Below are 18,512 nucleotides of genomic sequence, written 5' to 3' on the forward strand. Positions count from 1 at the left end.
TTCTTTTGATGAGAGAGAGAGTGAGAGAGGGAGGGAGGGATTGATTGATTCTAGGAGTGGTAACAGGAAGTCATTACCAAACTGGTCTCGAAGGCATAGATGTCGGGTTGTCAGTGAGGACAAGATGGTGGTTGCAAACACAAAACTTTATATGTTTTAGATAAGGAATAGTGGGTGGAATTGGGTAGCAATAGCATTTAGACTTATATACTGCCTCACAGTGCTTTACAGCACTCTCTAAACGGTTTACAGAGTCAGCCTATGGCCCCCAACTATCTGGGTCCTCATTTTACTGACCTCAGAAGAATGGAAAGTTGAGTCAACCTTGACCCTGGTGAGATTCGAACAGCCAAATTGCAGGCAACTGGCAGTCAGCAGAAGTAGCCTGTAGTACTGCATTCTAACCAGTGCGACACACAGTAGGCATGTCTGGTTTAATGAAGAGAAGAACTAGGGGAGACAGGATAGCAGGGTTCCGATATCTTGGGGGCTACCACAAAGAAGAGGGAGTCAAGCTATTCTCCAAAGCACCTGAGGGCAGGACAAGAAGCAATGGGTGGAAACTAATCAAGGAGAGAAGCAACTTAGAACTAAGGAGAAATTTCCTGACAGTGAGAACAATTAATCAGTGGAACAATTTGCCTCCAGAAGTTGTGAATGCTCCAACACTGGAAGTTTTTAAGAAGAGATTGGATAACCATTTATCTGAAATGGTGTAGGGTTTCCTGACTGATCAGGGGGTTGGATTAGAAGATCTCCAAGGTCCCTTCTAATTCTGTTATTCTATTCTATTCTGTGACAGATGCCCTGAGCCTTCGTGACATTTTTATCCAGTTCTGGAGAGATCCCAGATGTTTCTCGCAAAGTCTGGCTCCCAACTTTTCCATAAAGCTAAGGAACGATCAACCTGAACTCCGGTTCTGATCATTTTAGGTCCCAGATGAGCACAGCCCTAGGCCAGACAGCCTGCTGAGTTGTGGTTGATGCAAAAGAGACCCTGCCCAAGTTCTTGGGACCGACAGATTGATCCCTGTTCTTCTTTTTTTCTTTGTGGCAGGGAGTTCGCAAGAAAACAGGCAAAGCTACTTCAAAACAATCCTGGGTTCAAATGCACCGCTCCCTAATGGACTGTTAGCAACTTTAAAACATGTGGATTTCAACTCCCAGAATTTCAACTCCCAGAATTTGCCAGTCAACAACTGCCCCAACATCTTTTTTTTTTATTGAAAAAGTTTTACAAAATTATTTCCCCCCATACATCCCCCCCCTCCCCTCAACCCTAAACCTTTCCCTCCCTCCTCCCTCCTTCCCCATCCCCCCAACTTCCCAGAGCAAGTACAGGGTATAGTATCTAACAATCATAAACTAACATATGCTAATTAACATAAAACTCCCATCCCTCTTCTTGAGCCTCAACTCCCCTTTTCCATAAAAAAAAAGAAGAAAAAGGAAAATATTAATACTAATACAATTACATTCTATTTAGTTTATTACTATTAAACGTAAAGAGCAAGGAGTAAAGAAGTAATATTTTCAAATGAAAAGACTTTCCTTTCATGGGATACGAATTATAAGGGATATTTTTGAATATAAAAAGTAGAAAGAATAAGATATATTGAAACCCTTTGATAGTGTAATATTGTGTAGGGATAAGAAATATAATTAGTTATTGACTGTATGATAAATGGGGTGTAAAACGTTTAGAAATTTATAGTGTGGGGAATATGGGGAAGAATAGGAGGTAAATGTTAAATTTATATAAGCTAAAAACATGATGTTTATTATTATGTATGATGGATATACAAATATGATGGATTATAAGGTATACTGAGGAATAATTTTTGATATTACAACATTGGAAGATGGGATATTGTTTATTACAGAAGATTGGACTTTAAACTTAATGGACTTAGATGAGAAGGTAGAATTATCAGCATATTTGAAAGATTACTTTTGAAAGATATACATAATGGAGACGGTTTGTTTTCTTTTTTTAAAAAAATATTGGATTGAAATAACAAAATACTAAATAGCTTTTAACTGACTGCCCCAACCTCTTGTCCTACACAACAACCTTCCTTTTTAATATACTGCAAATTAGGAGAATAGAGAAAAATAGAGAGGGTAGAAAGAGACAAGGAGAAAAAAGGGGGGGGAAGGAAAAAAATACAAACCCAAAGGACTACAGTGGAATTGATAGTGGGAAAATAAGAACAAGGGAAAAGGGAAGGAAGAAGTGGATAGAAATAGAATAGAATAGAATTTTATTGGCCAAGTGTGATTGGACACACAAGGAATTTGTCTTGGTGCATATGCTCTCAGTGTACATAAAAGAAAAGATACGTTCATCAAGGTACAACATTTACAACACAATTGATGGTCAATATATCAATATAAATCATAATATAGGGCAAATAAAGAGAGTAAAGGATTCTAAGAGAAAGAAGAAAAAAAAGGAGAAAGAGAGAAAAAAAGAAAATAGTTGACAATACATTAAATGGCTCTAACACTAATAATGGATTTTGGAACTTTGCTAAAATATCTGAAAGTATAGAATATTTGTAATGGTAATTATTGAACTCATTTAAAGTATTTGAAATGATATTATGCTATGAAGATTAACTAACTTTTTGATTATAGTTTACTAGGAAGAGTTATAAATATAACTCTTATATAAATATAAATATATTTCATGTATGAATATTACATGAAATGCTTTTAATTGCAAATATATCAATGACTTTAATGCTAGATAAGTGGTATATGTAAAATTGTATGGATATCAATTTTTGTGATTGGAATTTAAGGAAAATATTTGAATTTATATTTTGAGGTGAAAAAGGAGTAAGGGGAAAATATTGAGCAGGAGGATTAGAGTTGGGGTCAAATATTAGAAAAATGACTGATTTGAGTCCTAGTGGATAACCATTTAGATATGAGCCAGAAGTGTGCAGCAGCTGCTAAAAAAGCCAACACAGTTCTGGCCTGCATAAACAGAGGGATAAAATCAAGATCACGTGAAGTGTTAGTGCCACTTTATAATGCCTTGGTAAGGCCACACTTGGAATATTGCATCCAGTTTTGGTCTCCACGATGTAAAAAAGATGTTGAGACTCTAGAAAGAGTGCAGAGAAGAGCAACAAATATGATTAGAGGACTGGAGGCTAAAACATATGAAGAACGGTTGCAGGAACTGGATATGTCTAGTTTAATAAAAAGAAGGACTAGGGGAGACATGATAGCAGTGTTCCAATATCTCAGGGGTTGCCACAAAGAAGAGGGAGTCGGGCTGTTCTCCAAAGCACCTGAGGGTAGAACAAGAAGCAATGGGTGGAAACTGATCAAAGAAAGAAGCAACTTAGAACTAAGGAGAAATTTCCTGACAGTTAGAACAATTAATAAGTGGAACGATTTGCCTGCAGAAGTTGTGAATGCTCCAACACTGGAAATTTTTAAGAAAATGTTGGATAACCATCTGACTGAGATGGTGTAGGGTTCCTGCCTAGGCAGGGGGTTGGACTAGAAGGCCTCCAAGGTCCCTTCCAACTCTGTTGTTATGTTATGTTATGTTATGTTATGTTATGTTATGTTATGTTATGTTATGTTATGTTATGTTATGTTATGTTATGTTATGTTATGTTATGTTATGTTATGAAACTAAAAGGTTTAATTCAGGGGTCTCCAACCTTGGTCCCTTTAAGACTTGTGGACTTCAACTCCCAGAGTTCCTCAGCCAGCTTTGCTGGCTGAGGGACTCTGGGAGTTGAAGTCCACAAGTCTTAAAGGGACCAAGGTTGGAGACCCCTGGTTTAATCTGAAGGAAGTAATGAGAATAAGGGGGGAAAAAGGGGGAAAAGGAGCTGACTAATGATTAGAGTTCAGGGCGAAAGGTAGGATTAGTTATACAATAAAATAGAAAAAAAGAAAATAAAAATTAGGGAGAAAAAACATTAAGACAAAAAGTGAAACACATAAAACGTGTTGGAAGATAACTAAAATTGTATAAATTTGGAACCTGGCCAATACTCTGTTCAGAAAAAATGCATTGTATGTTTGTGTGTGTTTGTTAAAAAATAAAAAAAAACTTTTTATAAAAAAAACCCAACGACCTTTTTTATAGGGGAAAGAGCTCTCTTCATCATCTGGACTATGAGCCACCACTCCGCCAGCTTCTCTGCTCCCTGAACTGTTTACATTCCGGATGATTGTAATAAAGACAATCACGAAACTGTATGAATGAGTTGTCTGAGATTGCTGGCTTGTTTGTTCGCTTCCATTCCAGGCACGTCACATTTATTACAAATGCATGTGGGCTACGTTACTCCTAATTCGCATACATAACTTTTTGAAAACTGTGCTTGTTTTAGGAAAAAAAAATGGAGCCACCAAAGTGCTAATTGAAATGCGGCCGATGAATTAAAGGCCTTCTCTACTTTAGCAGAACAGTGCAATTTAGAAGCTACTTGAAATTGGATGGGAGACATTGAATTCCATCTTAAAACTTTTGTATTCACGGAGAATGACAACCTTTAATTTTTCTAGCTTGGTCTATTTCTCTTTCTTCTTTCCCTAGCCACAATAGGAGATTTATTCTTCTTAAACTGCAGCATTTTTATCAGTCACAAAATAAATGCTTTTTTTGGAGAAACGTTATGAGTGGGGGGGAAAATCAAGGCGTGAAGGCGAAGGCTATTTATTCTGTCAGAAAAATCTGTCCCCAGTTTTATTAACGTAAGTTTCCTAAAACTACAGTTGGCCAAAATAAATAAACCATGTTTCCTTCTTAAAAGAAGCGAAAATATATTTTTATTCTGAGAGCGATCAGAACTGGAAAAGATCTCGGGATGACCGCAAGTTGTAGGGAGGAGTCAAAGCCAGATTCGCTTAACAGCATGTGATTCACTTAAAAACTGCAGTGATATGCTAAACCAGAGTTCCCCAAACTTTTCCAGCTTTGCAGATCAGTGGGAGGAACAGGGGCAGGGAGGGGAAGGGAGGGGTCCGCGTGAGCGGCGGGCAAGGGCACAGGCAGCTCTATTTGAGTGAGCAATAGGCCCGCACACCTGCCACAATCCAAATGGAGCATGCACACATGTGCTCATCCACTACTCAAGCAAGTGGAGATGAGTGCGCGCGCTTGCCCACCACTTCCGCGGACCAGTTCTGAACGGCTCAAGACCAAGTATTGGAGACCTCTGTGCTAAGTCCACAAGTCTTAAAGGGACCAAGGTTGGAGACCCCTGTGCTAAACAACCCTGAAAAAATGGCTACAAAATTGGGAAAGATTCACTTAACAACCACTTTGCCTAGCAATGGAAATTTGAGCCCCAACTGTGTCTGTTAGTTGAGGAGTGTGTAGTGCGTCCCTGCCTTCCCTATTCCCTTGCACAATTCTGGTTCACCTCAGCTTGTGGCTCATTCTGCATTTTTAGGAGAAATCTGGGACACAGAAGTATCTAGCTAAGGCACAGAAGCAGAGATGGGATTCACATAATTTACCCACTGGTTTGCCCAGCCCCAAAAATGTGCCTAAATAGGACAGCATAGAGCAGAGGGGCAGGTGGGCCCATCCGCAATTTCCGCTACCGGTTCGCCTGAACCGGTCCAAACCGGCTGAATACCACCTCTGCACAAAAGTGTGCAAATGCATGCCTGCTAGTGAAAGCTGTGGGTTTTGTTCTAAAGCAAAGGTTAGGAAGTATGGCCCTTTTATGACTTGTGGACTTCAACTCCCAGAATTCCTGGCTGGCTCAGGAATTCTGGGAGTTGAAGTCCACAAGTCATAAAAGGGCCATAGTTCCCAACTCCTGTTCTGAACAGTCAGCCATGATTGGCATGGTTACACCTGGTGGGACTTGGTTACACCTTGCGGGAGAAGAAGGGCCTTCTCTGTGGTGGCCCCCTCTCTCTGGAACATCATTCCCCGGCCCCCAGAGATTAGAATGGCCCCCAGTCTAACACTTTTCCGGAAGGCGTTGAAGACCTGGTTCTACCAGCGGGCCTAGGGAACCCAGAGCGGGATGGAGCCCATTAAATGGCTTGTGTGAGGTGCTGTCGTGGGGGCAGGGGGTGATTTTAGCACATTGATTTATTTTATGACTCTTCTTTTATTGGTTTTTATTGTTTTCGTATGAGGTTTTACATTCTGTCAGCCGCCTTGAGCCGCCATGTGCGAACAGGCGGCTACATAAATTCCCTAGATAAATAAAAGATATATTGCACTGACCTGCGATTCTCCCAATTGGCATTGCGTGCTCTTCAGGGGGCGAGACGGACACCATGATGTGGTTCATGAACGCTAACTCTTCCCGGTGGGACAAGTTGATGGGCTTCACCTCTCTGTGCAGCCCATCTTCAGACAACCTCGAAGCTTTGAAGTCAACGGAGTGTCGGGGATTCAGTATCAAAGGATGCATTATCGGACTGGGCATCAACTGGATGACCCTAGTATTTTCCTGGCGAGGACTGGAAGGCTTCTGAGCCACCTCCGAAGGCGTTGGGCAATGGTTGCTCTCAGCCGGAGACACCGAGAGGGGGTAAGACTCCTGATGGTTGTTCTCCTGGTGTCGCGTCCCCAAGAGCCGGTCAGCTGGCGAGAGGCGACGAATAGTGTTCTCCAGGGGGGACTTCAAGGACCGCTGCTCAGATTCTGGTGAAGGCCTGTGATTGGCGCTGAGGGGTGATCTGGAGCGGTGTAAGAGTTCAATGGTAGGTGGATTGTGATGCATCGAGTCTGTCGACTGCCTTGAAGCTCTTGAGATAAAGTTGTCTGTGAAACAAAGAAGAAAAAAAAGGATAAGAAATAAAAAAAAATCAGGTACCATACCATCAAATGGGCCAATAAAACTATATCCATCCTTACAACCAGGGGTGCTATTCAGCAGGTTCTGACAGGTTCTGGAGAACCGGTAGCGGAAATTTTGAGTAGTTCGGAGAACCGGCCAATACCACCTCTGGCTGGCCCCAGAGTGGGGTAGGAATAGAGATTTTGCAATATCCTTCCCCCAGGAGTAGGGGGGAATGGGGATTTTGCAGTATCCTTCCCCTGCCATGCCCACCAAGCCACACCACGCCCACCAAGCCACGCCCACAGAACCGGTAGTACAAAATTTGAATTCCACCACTGCTAACAACCAAGCGTGCAGCCTGTAGGTCCAAGATGAAATAACTAAATAAAAGAAATTATAACATAAGAAATAGCTACCCTGCATTTGGTCTCTGGCGTGGGAAAACATTTGGAAAAGTCTGGTACAGTATCAAGCTTGCTGCCAGCCTGCACATGAAAGTCTGAATGAAGCCTATATAATAATAATAAAAACACACACACACACACACACACACACACACACACACACATATACAAGTACCAGGAAACACTGTCAAAATAAGGCAAAAATAGTTGCCTAACATATTGTGTAAAAATGATTAGGGTATAGGGTTTGTGCATCCACAAACACCAACCAGCTCTCAGAAGATATGGTGAGCACTCCTTCATCTCGTAACATATGGACAGCCTAAGCCACAGTTTCATCTGGGAAACTATTAGCATCTTGCATCAAGCCAAGTCCAAAAATGTTCGGCTATTCCCAGAAGCTGGTCTTTCAGACAAATCAGCCATCAACAAACCCCTAGAGAGAAACTATATTTACATACCAGTCAAAAGAGACAACAAAAAAAACCTAGAGAGGAAACAAAAAGACTAGAACATATCCATCTAAGCAGCCCATGCTCAGATAAGCAGGGATTAATACCAGACAAAAACCTAGGCAGAAAGTAACACTCACTTCAAGGAATCACTAAGGAAGTCACTACATCCTCAGCAAATCTGGCATGGCCAGCTACGGCATATAAGCAGGCAGGAAACCCCCAGACTCATTCAGGATGATGCTATTATCAAGTTGGGTAATGAAACATTTGCAAAGAACCAAGTTAACACCGCATTCATAACTCTATAACAAGACTTGAGAACTGTTGTCTAAATACAGGTAGGGAAACAGGTTGAAGAAGGTGTAAACTATATTAGCATGAGAGCTAATCACATTTTCACCCACTGCTTTCCAGAAAACCCTTTCCTAAATGCTTGGGATCCCTACCATTCCCAATGAATTAATGGGAATAAAATGCACAAAAATTGAAAGACTCTGAAATACCCACAACGGAGGAATGGTTGGTGAAGATGAATTTGCAACATTGACTTGTTTAATTAGAGAAAAGACAATAACTACACTTGTTAGTGACTGGAAATCCTTTGTGGACTTTTTTTTTCTTTTTGCTGATAGTAGAAAAAAATATGAGCTTGTTGATCGAAAGGTCGGCAGCTCAGCGGTTCGAATCCCTAGTGCTGCTGTGTAACGGGGTGAGTGCCCGTTACTTGTCCCAGCTTCTGCCAACCTAGCAGTTTCGAAAGCACGTAAAAATGCAAGTAGAAAAAATATGCTTGTGATTTATGGGTTTGCTGATTACCAAGGGTAGATGGAAAGAAGAGAAGTCATAATGTAATCTTAGAGAGAGGATAAAATTGAAATGCATTTGTTGCTGCAAAGAAGATTGGAAGTAATTTCTTCATATTTTGTCTTTCTTTTCTCCTTTTCCCTTTCACTTCTTCTCACCACTTTCCTTTATTTCCTTTTCTTTTGGATGATTTTATTCTGTAACGATGTCTTCAGTAAGAATCAATTGGGAACATATATATATATATATATAAATAAAAAACTAGCAGTTAAAAAGGAAGAAACAGCTGCAATCACACATTGCTCCCAGAAGCACGAAGCTGAAGCCTGAAGATGACGAATGAGACTTCGTCGAAACGTCGCCAAGACACTTCCAATTTTACGTGAGAAAACCGAACCAAAGACCTATAGACACAAAAAACCTCAGAAAACATATATATATATATATATATATATATATATATATATATATATATAAATTATATATATCTAATGTTTTTGTAGGTTTTCACGGGTATAGGTATGACTACAACATCCCCCTGGTGTGAGATGTGGACAAATGGGGAAAACTCCCCATATGGGGGGGGGGGATGGTGGTGTTGGTAGGAGATTGCACTCTTTTGCAAAGCCAAAACAGGGCTTTTATACACCCATGTAAATCTTCTAATTTAGTGGAACCGTAATTAGTTCCAGCCCATTTGTGTGACAACCCCTAACCCTGCTCCCTATCAGCTGGGAGCATTTCTGCCGTTTCCATTTTCTCCACTGGGACTGTTTGAAAGATTTACAAAGCCCCAAGTAACATTTCGGATCCCCCCACCCCACCCGCTGCAAAAACCCAAGAGGTCCTTTGCTGAAGACCCCAGGGGTCACATCCGGCTCGGATTCTTCCAGTGCCTCGGCACTGACCTCCGTCTGACTCCAGCCCCCTCAGACGCTCCTCATGTCCATAGACGGCACCCACCCGTTTCCTGGCTGAAGCTGGAGAGGAAACGGCCCTGGTGTGGATTTTATGATTCACACAGCCGAAGTCATAAACAAGAAAAGGTCTCTCTTTGTTTCGCTATTTAGGTCAATCTTACCCAAACGGGCACAAGGAAGTGAAAGCTCAGATGCCAAGCCATGCCCCTGTCTGCGGTGACTGAAGAATGTTTGGAAAAGGGGGGGGGGGGGAGAGAGAGAGTGAGCCAATGAGAAAGGCGACATTTTAGGCCCTCTGTGTGTGTGTGTGTGTGTGTGTGTGTGTGTGTGTGTGTGTGTGTGTGAGAGAGAGAGAGAGAGAGAGAGAGAGAGAGACATGGGTTGAGGCTGCTTCTGGGGAGCAGAGCAAATCAAGGCTGCTGAAAACAGCATTAGCATCTGAATCAGATCTAAACCTTGGAAACTTTCAGTATGCTGGCTGGGGAATTCTGGGAGTTGAAGTCCACACATCTTAAAAAAGTTTGCCAAATTTGAAAAACGCCGAAGTAGAATATTCATCACTCCTAGAAGCTTAGGGGGTGGTGTTATGAAGAATATAGAACAGTGACGGCGAACCTTCGCGTGGAAACGTTATACCCGGGCACGTACACTCATCACGGCCAAGCTCCGGAAAAGCTGAACTTCCGGGTTCTAGCACGCATGCGTGCACTACGATCAGCTGGATGGCACTGTCGTGTCCCACTCCTCCGCTGACGGCCGGGTCAGGGAAATCCGAATCAGGCTTGCCTCTGCAGCTCTGCCCAAAGTCCTAGCAAAGTCCTCAGAGCAGGCAGGAGACCAGTAAGTGACTTCAGCAAGATAAGTTCGACTTTGCCTGACTCAGAGACTGCCAGAAAGCAGATCCTTTATATAGGCCATGGGGTGTGGCTCCATGACTCAGCACTCATGAAGGCCTGCCCCTCCCTTCCTTCTGTTGCCTCCGCCTATCCAGTCTTCTGATGCGAGGGTCACTCCAATCAGCAGCTGTTGGGAATAAACCCTCCTCAGGCTCACATGCTGTGGAGGAGGGGGAGGGGTCTAGCTGCTCCGTTTGCCTGGGCATGGAGTCAGGGCTGGGGCCGGGAGGCATACATTCCTCAGTGTTCGGGAGCAGGTAAGAAGGCCCTGGCTGCTCTGAGGGCGGGCAAGACACAACAGGCACGTACGCTCAGACCGGTTTTCTGCACTGCCGCGCGCACGAAGGGATCGCGCTCTGGAAAAACTGAGCTTCTGGGTTCTGCCGTGCATGCGCGGCAGAGAATTAGATGGCCGGCGCGCATGCACACACTAGCTTTTGGCGCTGTCGTGCACTTGAAGGACAGCTGATCATCGTGTGCGCATGCGTGTCAGAAACCTGGAAGACAAACAGGCAAGGCCGGGCGTGCCGGGTAACATGGCTTCGCATGCCATTTTGGGCACGTGTGCCGCAGGTTCGCCATCACAGGTATAGAAGGACTCAATTGCTGATTTTGGGGTTAACTTTTAGGGGGAAAATAATAAAAATCCTGCCATGCATAACTCAAATATAAAACAACAGGGTTGTAATTGTGTGGTTTGCAGACTCCATTTCTTTCTTTCTCTCTCTCTCTCTCTCTCTCTCTCTCTCTCTCTCACTCACTCTACATGCCCATCCACTACAACCAGGATAACCAAAAGAGCAGGATAACCCACCTCTGTGTCCCAGAAGTCCCACCTCTTTCTGAAACTGCCACAAGGATTGAACTGTTGGTTCAATCAGAACAGAACTGGAAGGGAGGTCCTTTTAATCCAACCCCCTACTCAAGCAGGAGACCCTATAACCGTAAAACGGCGAACCTCTGGCACGCATGCCAGAGGTGTTACACAGCGCCCTCTCCTTGGGCACGTGAGCTGTTGCCCCAGCTCAGTTCTGCCGCGCGTGTGTGTGCCAGTGGTGGGTTTCAAATTTTTTTATTACCGGTTCTGTGGGTGTGGCTTGATGGGCGTGGCATGGCTTGGTGGGCGTGGCAGGGGAAGGATACTGTAAAATATCCATTCCCTCCTCAATCCAGGGGAAGGTTACTGCAAAATCCCCATTTCCTCCCGATCAGCTGGGACTTGGGAGGCAGAGAATAGATGGGGGCGGGGCCAGTGAGAATTTTTACTACCGGTTCTCCAAACTACTCAAAATTTCCGCTACCGATTCTCCAGAACTGGTCAGAACCTGTTGAAACCCACCTCTGGTGTGTCCGCGTCCCGCCAGCCAGCTGGTCTTTGGGTCTCTGAAGAGACACAGGGATGCATGCAGGGGGCACGTGTGCTGCAGGTTCGCCATCACAGGTATAGAAGGACTCAATTGCTGATTTTGGGGTTAACTTTTAGGGGGAAAATAATAAAAATCCTGCCATGCATAACTCAAATATAAAACAACAGGGTTGTAATTGTGTGGTTTGCAGACTCCATTTCTTTCTTTCTCTCTCTCTCTCTCTCTCTCTCTCTCTCTCTCACTCACTCTACATGCCCATCCACTACAACCAGGATAACCAAAAGAGCAGGATAACCCACCTCTGTGTCCCAGAAGTCCCACCTCTTTCTGAAACTGCCACAAGGATTGAACTGTTGGTTCAATCAGAACAGAACTGGAAGGGAGGTCCTTTTAATCCAACCCCCTACTCAAGCAGGAGGCCCTATAACCGTAAGCGGCGAACCTCTGGCACGCATGCCAGAGGTGTTACACAGCGCCCTCTCTTTGGGCACGTGAGCTGTTGCCCCAGCTCAGTTCTGCCGCGCGTGTGTGTGCCAGTGGTGGGTTTCAAATTTTTTTACTACCGGTTCTGTGGGTGTGGTTTGATGGGCGTGGCATGGCTTGGTGGGCGTGGCAGGGGAAGGATACTGTAAAATATCCATTCCCTCCTCAATCCAGGGGAAGGTTACTGCAAAATCCCCATTTCCTCCCGATCAGCTGGGACTTGGGAGGCAGAGAATAGATGGGGGCGGGGCCAGTCAGAATTTTTACTACCGGTTCTCCAAACTACTCAAAATTTCCGCTACCGATTCTCCAGAACTGGTCAGAACCTGTTGAAACCCACCTCTGGTGTGTCCGCGTCCCGCCAGCCAGCTGGTCTTTGGGTCTCTGAAGAGACACAGGGGTGCATGCAAGGGGCACGTGTGCAGGGGCAGGGCACATAGCAGAGGGGCTGTGTGCGCATTGCATTTGGGGGGTTTCGGGCGTGCACACGCACATTTGGGCACTCGGTCTGGAAAATGTTAGCCATCACTGCCCTATACCTTTTCAGACAGGTGGCTGTCCAGTCTCTTCTTTAAAAACCTCCATGGACGAAGCACCCACAACTTCTGAAGGCAAGCTCTTCCACTGGTTAATTCTTCTCACTGTCAGGAAGGCAGCCTCTTCCGCGGCTGAGTGAGTCCCATGTTTAAATTTCAAATTCCAGGGCCCTGTTTTTGAAGGACCTTCGTCTTCTAGCACAGACTGTCAACCAACATGCTGTTTAGGAGGGGCTGTTCAACTTAAAAGCTGGTTGGGCAAGCAAGTATTGCATAATTGGTGCAGCTGACCCTTAAGACTTAAGGTCAAACTCTTGCATGCGCCCAGACCCCTTGCCTGCCTCTCCATTGTGAGCTGTACGGAGCAAGATTGGGTTAAAGGTAAAGATAAAGGTTCCCCTCGCACATACGTGCTAGTCGTTGCCGACTCTAGGGGGCGGTGCTCATCTCCGTTTCAAAGCCGAAAAGCCAGCGCTGTCCGAAGACGTCTCCGTGGTCATGTGGCCGGCATGATTCAACGCCAAAGGCGCACGGAACGCTGTTAACCTTCCCACCAAAGGTGGTCCCTATTTTTTCTACTTGCATTTTTATGTGCTTTCGAAACTGCTAGGTTGGCAAGCTTGGGTTACAGAACCCCAAATCAAAGCAAGTCCAAAGGGAAAAAAATTCCCCAAAGGGGAAACATGGCTATATTTAGCTGCTCTAGTTCATCCACTGAACACCAGAGATGCAAGTCAAAAGCATTCTGGAGAAATGGGACTATCCACCTGCGAACGTTTGGTAGAAAGCATTTTTCTCTCGGTCCAATATTAGAACAAGCTTGGTCACATTTGCTCCAACTCATATTAAAGGGCATCCGCTTTTGCGAGAGGCAGCTGCCTTCATCAGAGACACAGTGCTAAAACACAGTGCAGGATGAAGGAAGCTGCAACTGACCCGAGACGTTTTTGCCTTTTAGTAATGTGTGAGTTGGGGTGTGTGTGAAATAACTACCAGCCACCTCCCAAATTTGGGCTACCAGAGACTGACCCAGCCTTCTTTCTTAACAATCCTTCTCACTGACTGGATTAGAAGAATCTGCGGCTGCAAGTAAATCCGTAATCCCCATGAAAACGCCCTTCCTCAGTTTTTCATTTTCTACCAGACGCGGCCCACAAAAAAATGCAAAACGTAGAGCTTTTAATTGTAGGAGCCGGAAATGAAAAGGGGGAAAAAAAAGATCAAAGAGATTTTGGAGCACTGGAGAAGGCGGGCGCTGATGAAGTCTGGCCAAGTATAGGGCATGATGTCTTCAGATGATTGGGTGTGGGTTGTGTGTGTGTGTAAAAAGCAGCTCTGGTAAACAACAAAACAGTGTTTCTGGGCCACAGACTTAATCAGAGTCTGCTAATCTTTCAGAGGCAGTTGGCCCACAGAAACGTCCATGACTCTTAGGGCCTCTGGTGGCTCAACAGACTAATGCAGTCTGTTATTAACACAGCTGCTTGCAATTACTGCAAGTTCAAGTCCCACCAGGCCCAAGGTTGACTCAGCCTTCCGTCCTTTATAAGGTAGGTAAAATGAGGACCCAGATTGTTGGGGGCAATAAAAAGTTGACTTTGTATATAATATACAAATGGATGAAGACTATTGCTTAACGCAGTGTAAGCCGCCCTGAGTCTTCAGAGAAGGGCGGGATATAAATTCAAATAAATAATTTTTTTTTTTAAAAAAAAAGTCAAGATCGCGGCTACAATTTAGCCTGATTAGGTGGCTCAGTGGCTAAGACACTACGTTCGTCGATCAGAAAGGTCGGCAATTCGGTGAATCGAATCCTTAGTACAGGTCTCCTGTGCAAGCAGGGGGTTGGACTAGATGACCTCCAAGGTACCTTCCGACTCTTGTTATTTGTGTTCCTGAAGTCCTCACTCCTTTCTAGCTAACCTGTCCACTGCAAGGATAAACGCCCAGGGCTAATTGGGATTAAACTCCACATTAGCAATGTTGTCTGCAAAAAAGCGCTCAGAGCTATCTAACTCGCTGCCAATTGAATCAAAGCCTCCATTCTGTCAGGAGCATGCAACCAGATTAGAATAGAATAGAATAACAGAGTTGGAAGGGACCTTGGAGGTCTTCTAGTCCAACCCCCTGCTTAGGCAGGAAAACTTACACCATTTCAGAGAAATGGTTGTCCAATCTCTTCTTAAAAACTTCCAGTGTTGGAGCATTCACAACTTCTGGAGGAAAGTTGTTCCACTTATTAATTCTACTCTAACTGTCAGGAAATTTCTCCTTAGTTCTAAGTTGCTTCTCTCCTTGATTAGTTTCCACCCATTGCTTCTTGTCCTGCCCTCAGGTGCTTTAGAGAATAGCTTGACTCCCTCTTTTTTGTGGCAGCCCTCCACTATCCCCTTCCTACTCCCACAAGCAGCTGGAAATCATTAATCACCATATTTTTCAAACCTGACAACTTTAAGATGTGCAGACTTCAAGTCCCAGAATTCCCCAGGCAGCATGCTGCCTGGGGAATTCTGGGACTTGAAGTCTGCACATCTTAAAAGTTGGTAGGTTTGAAAAATGTGGTTCTAAACTTTACAGACATACTCAGGATTCATAAACCACAGTTACAGGAGTGAACTAAATAGGACGCCACACAGATGTTCCATGCTTCACATTGATGATGTTACCTAGCTGGGTGATGAAACATCTGCAAGAAAACAACCCAAGTCCAGAGAGCACCAAGGACCCTTCATTTCAAACGTAAGGACCCAGATTGTTGGGGGGGCAATAAGTTGACTTTGTAAAAATATACAAATAGAATGAGACTATTGCCTTATACACTGTAAGCCGCCCTGAGTCTTCGGAGAAGGGCGGGGTATAAATGTAAACAAAAAAATAAAATAAACATTCTCCTTTATCAGTATGCTTCCCTCTCCCGTCCCCCAATGGTCGTCTTTCTTTCCACAGCATCACCTGACCTCTTTGTGTAATTTTGGGCCTCATAAAACAAAGAGATCCTTGCCGTTACCTTCATCGTGGTTCTGATGCAGCATGACATCTGGCGGAGCATGGACAGAATTCCCAGGGTGGAAGAAGGGAGAAAACAACATATGAGAATTTCTTTGCTTCAAGATGTGCTGAAGAAGCTCATATAACACATCACCTGGAAGAAGAAGAAGAAGAAAAACGCCAACTCAGGAAAATGAATTTTGAGGTCCCTAAAAGATAGAAAGGCAGGTTATATTTATTCACGTGTTTATCTGCATTCGTTCTGGTAACTGCCCAGTTCCCAGGATAATAAAACACAACAGTTCTTCCTTTCAAGGCACAAAACTCCGCTTGAGCTGCAGAAAAGTATTTGCAGGTGGTCCTCGACTTATGACCACAATGGAGCCCAAAATTTCTGTTGCTGAGCGAGACAGTTGTTAAGTGCCTTTTGCCCCATTGTACAACCTCTTTTTTTGCCATAGCTGTTAACTGACTCATTGCTGTTGTTAAGTTAGTAATACGGTTGTTGAGTGAATCTGACTTCCCTGTCGTCAGAAAGTCACGAAAGGGGATTTCGGGAGACCGCAGCGGTCATAAATATGAATCAGTGGCCAAGTATCCAAATTTTGATCCCATGAGCATGGGGATGCTGGAGTGGTGCCGTTGCAACTTCAAATGGTCACTAAACAAACAGTTGTAAGTCAAAGACAACCTGTACGGGTTTATTTACACACAAGCAAACTTTAAATTTATGTACAGGTAGTCCTCTACGTATGAGTGCAATGGAGTCCAAAATTATTTCACGAAGTAAGACAGTTGTTAAATGAATTTTGTCCCATTTTACGACCTTTCTTGCCGAAGTTCTTAAGTGAATCACTGCAGTTTTTAAGTTAGTCACACGGTTGTTAAGTGAATCCGGCTTTCCCATTGACTTTGCCGGTCAGAGGTCGCAAAATGGGATCATCATCATACTATGACCGTCATAAATATGAGTCAGTTGCCAAGCATCTGAATTTTGATCATGTGACCATGGGGATGCTGCGATGGTCATAAGTGTGAAAAACAGTCATAAGTCACTTTTCCCAGTGCTGTTGTAACTTTGAACGGTCACTAAATGAAAGGTTGTTAAGTCAAGGACTACCTCACATTTGAGGGAAGGCGAGATCCATCAAATCAGTTCTTTTAAGGAAAGATGGAGGGAATGGGGCCTTGAGGAAAATCAACTGATTTTTTGAAAGCCCTCATGGGCCACTAAAAGGCTATCCACACAAGAGAAGGTCATTTCAGAATAAGAAGCTGAGGTAAACTTGAAAGTAGTATTATGGACTTCCAGATTCGGACAGTGAGGTGTTTGGGGAGGAACATGGGCCAGTACTGGAGTCTGGGGAAGGCTCTGATGTGGGCTCTGCGTCGGAGGCAGAGAAGGGGCCAGGGCCGGATGCCAGTTACAGCTGCCTTCAGAGGCAGACATCAGTGAGGTAGAAGAACAGCTGGAGCCTGTTCCAAGGGTGCGCATGCGCAGAGTTGCCAGACGAAGGAAACAGCTAAAGAACAAGGGTCGACTTGGGAGTAAAGCCACAGGTGGACGATGAATGGCCCCTCCCAGAGGGAATAAAAGAGGAACGAAAGGGAGTGGAGTTTGATGGAGACAATTAGTTTGACTAATTGGTTTGTGACTCTCTGAGACTCTTTGCCAAGTTTTGAAGATATTGGCCTGGCAGCTCCCCAAACCAGATAAGTGTCTGTGACTGTAAATTCTCCCTTGAAAGACCTTGCTGAAGGTGAATGAGAGGAATTCACTGATTGTTTAATAAAAGGGGTTTTGTCGAGACCAGGATTCTGCTTTGTGCTTTTTTGGGGAAGCCTAGGTCAGGGATGTGGTGGCTCAGTGGCTAGGATGTTGAGCTTGTCAATCGAAAGGTCGGCAGCTCGGCGGTTCGAATCCCTAGTGCTGCCGTGTAACGGGGTGAGCTCCCGTTACTTGTCCCAGCTTCTGCCAACCTAGCAGTTTCGAAAGCACATAAAAATGCAAGTAGAAAAAATAGGGACCACCTTTGGTGGGAAGGTAACAGCATTCCGTGCACCTTTGGCGTTGAGTCATGCCAGCCACATGACCACGGAGACGTCTTCGGACAGCGCTGGCTCTTCGGCTTTGAAACGGAGATGAGCACCGCCTCCTAGAGTCGGCAACGACTAGCATGTATGTGCAAGGGGAACCTTTACCTTTTTAGGTCAGAACAGGTAGATTCTGATTTAATTTTGGAAATGTAGCAAACTAGGATCCGGATCACTTCTCTCACTTGATCCTATCGATCTACTCTGTATTTGCTCAGTATCCCAGCATTTAGAAAACAGCCCTTCCCTGCTAGACTGACAGACTGACTTTCAGATAACAAGCCAAAACAAGCCATTTTGTGTGGCTGGAGTTATAGTTTGGTCAGCATTGTAATGCTGTGTTGCAGTTATTTTTAAAGCTACAACTTGTCTACTATTACTCTTTAACACATTCTTCACGTTTGCTATATGCTCTTTTCAATAACGTCATTTGCTTCTCTGAGTATCTTGCATGAGGTAAGTTATGAATATTTCCAAGACATGCATTTTTTCACACCACACCAGCAATTATCCTTTCAACAATATGACAATTACCAGAAGTCCAAAGAAATTAGTGAAGAATTAATCCTCCAGATTAGCCTTATCTCATTTTTTTAAAAAAATTGGCTAATTTTCTAATAGGTTGTACAAATGCTCTAATCATAATATGTCCTACCCCTGACAAAATATTCTGTGGCATTCCAATTTGCTATCTAGTTAACTGGACAATAAAATGGACACAAGGTCGGCTGAAAAATCATACGCAAAAACTAATCTCCGGTGACTCCTTTTCAAATC

General features: G+C 44.0%; 1 protein-coding gene across 2 annotated transcripts in view; it reads right to left on the bottom strand.

Moving 5' to 3' along the window:
• The window catches only part of ETV6 (ETS variant transcription factor 6), a 158,870-nt gene that overhangs the window by 18,466 nt on the left and 121,892 nt on the right, over positions 1 to 18,512 (bottom strand). For both annotated transcript variants that reach the window (XM_058190663.1, XM_058190662.1), the window contains exons 4-5: positions 15,661 to 15,795; positions 6,227 to 6,769 (exon numbers count right to left, since the gene is read on the bottom strand). In XM_058190663.1, coding sequence (XP_058046646.1) covers positions 6,227 to 6,769; positions 15,661 to 15,795 — 678 coding nt within the window. The remainder of the gene's footprint in view (positions 1 to 6,226; positions 6,770 to 15,660; positions 15,796 to 18,512) is intronic.

Source organism: Ahaetulla prasina, chromosome 7 (assembly GCF_028640845.1).
Source record: "Ahaetulla prasina isolate Xishuangbanna chromosome 7, ASM2864084v1, whole genome shotgun sequence".
Taxonomy (NCBI): domain Eukaryota; kingdom Metazoa; phylum Chordata; class Lepidosauria; order Squamata; family Colubridae; genus Ahaetulla; species Ahaetulla prasina.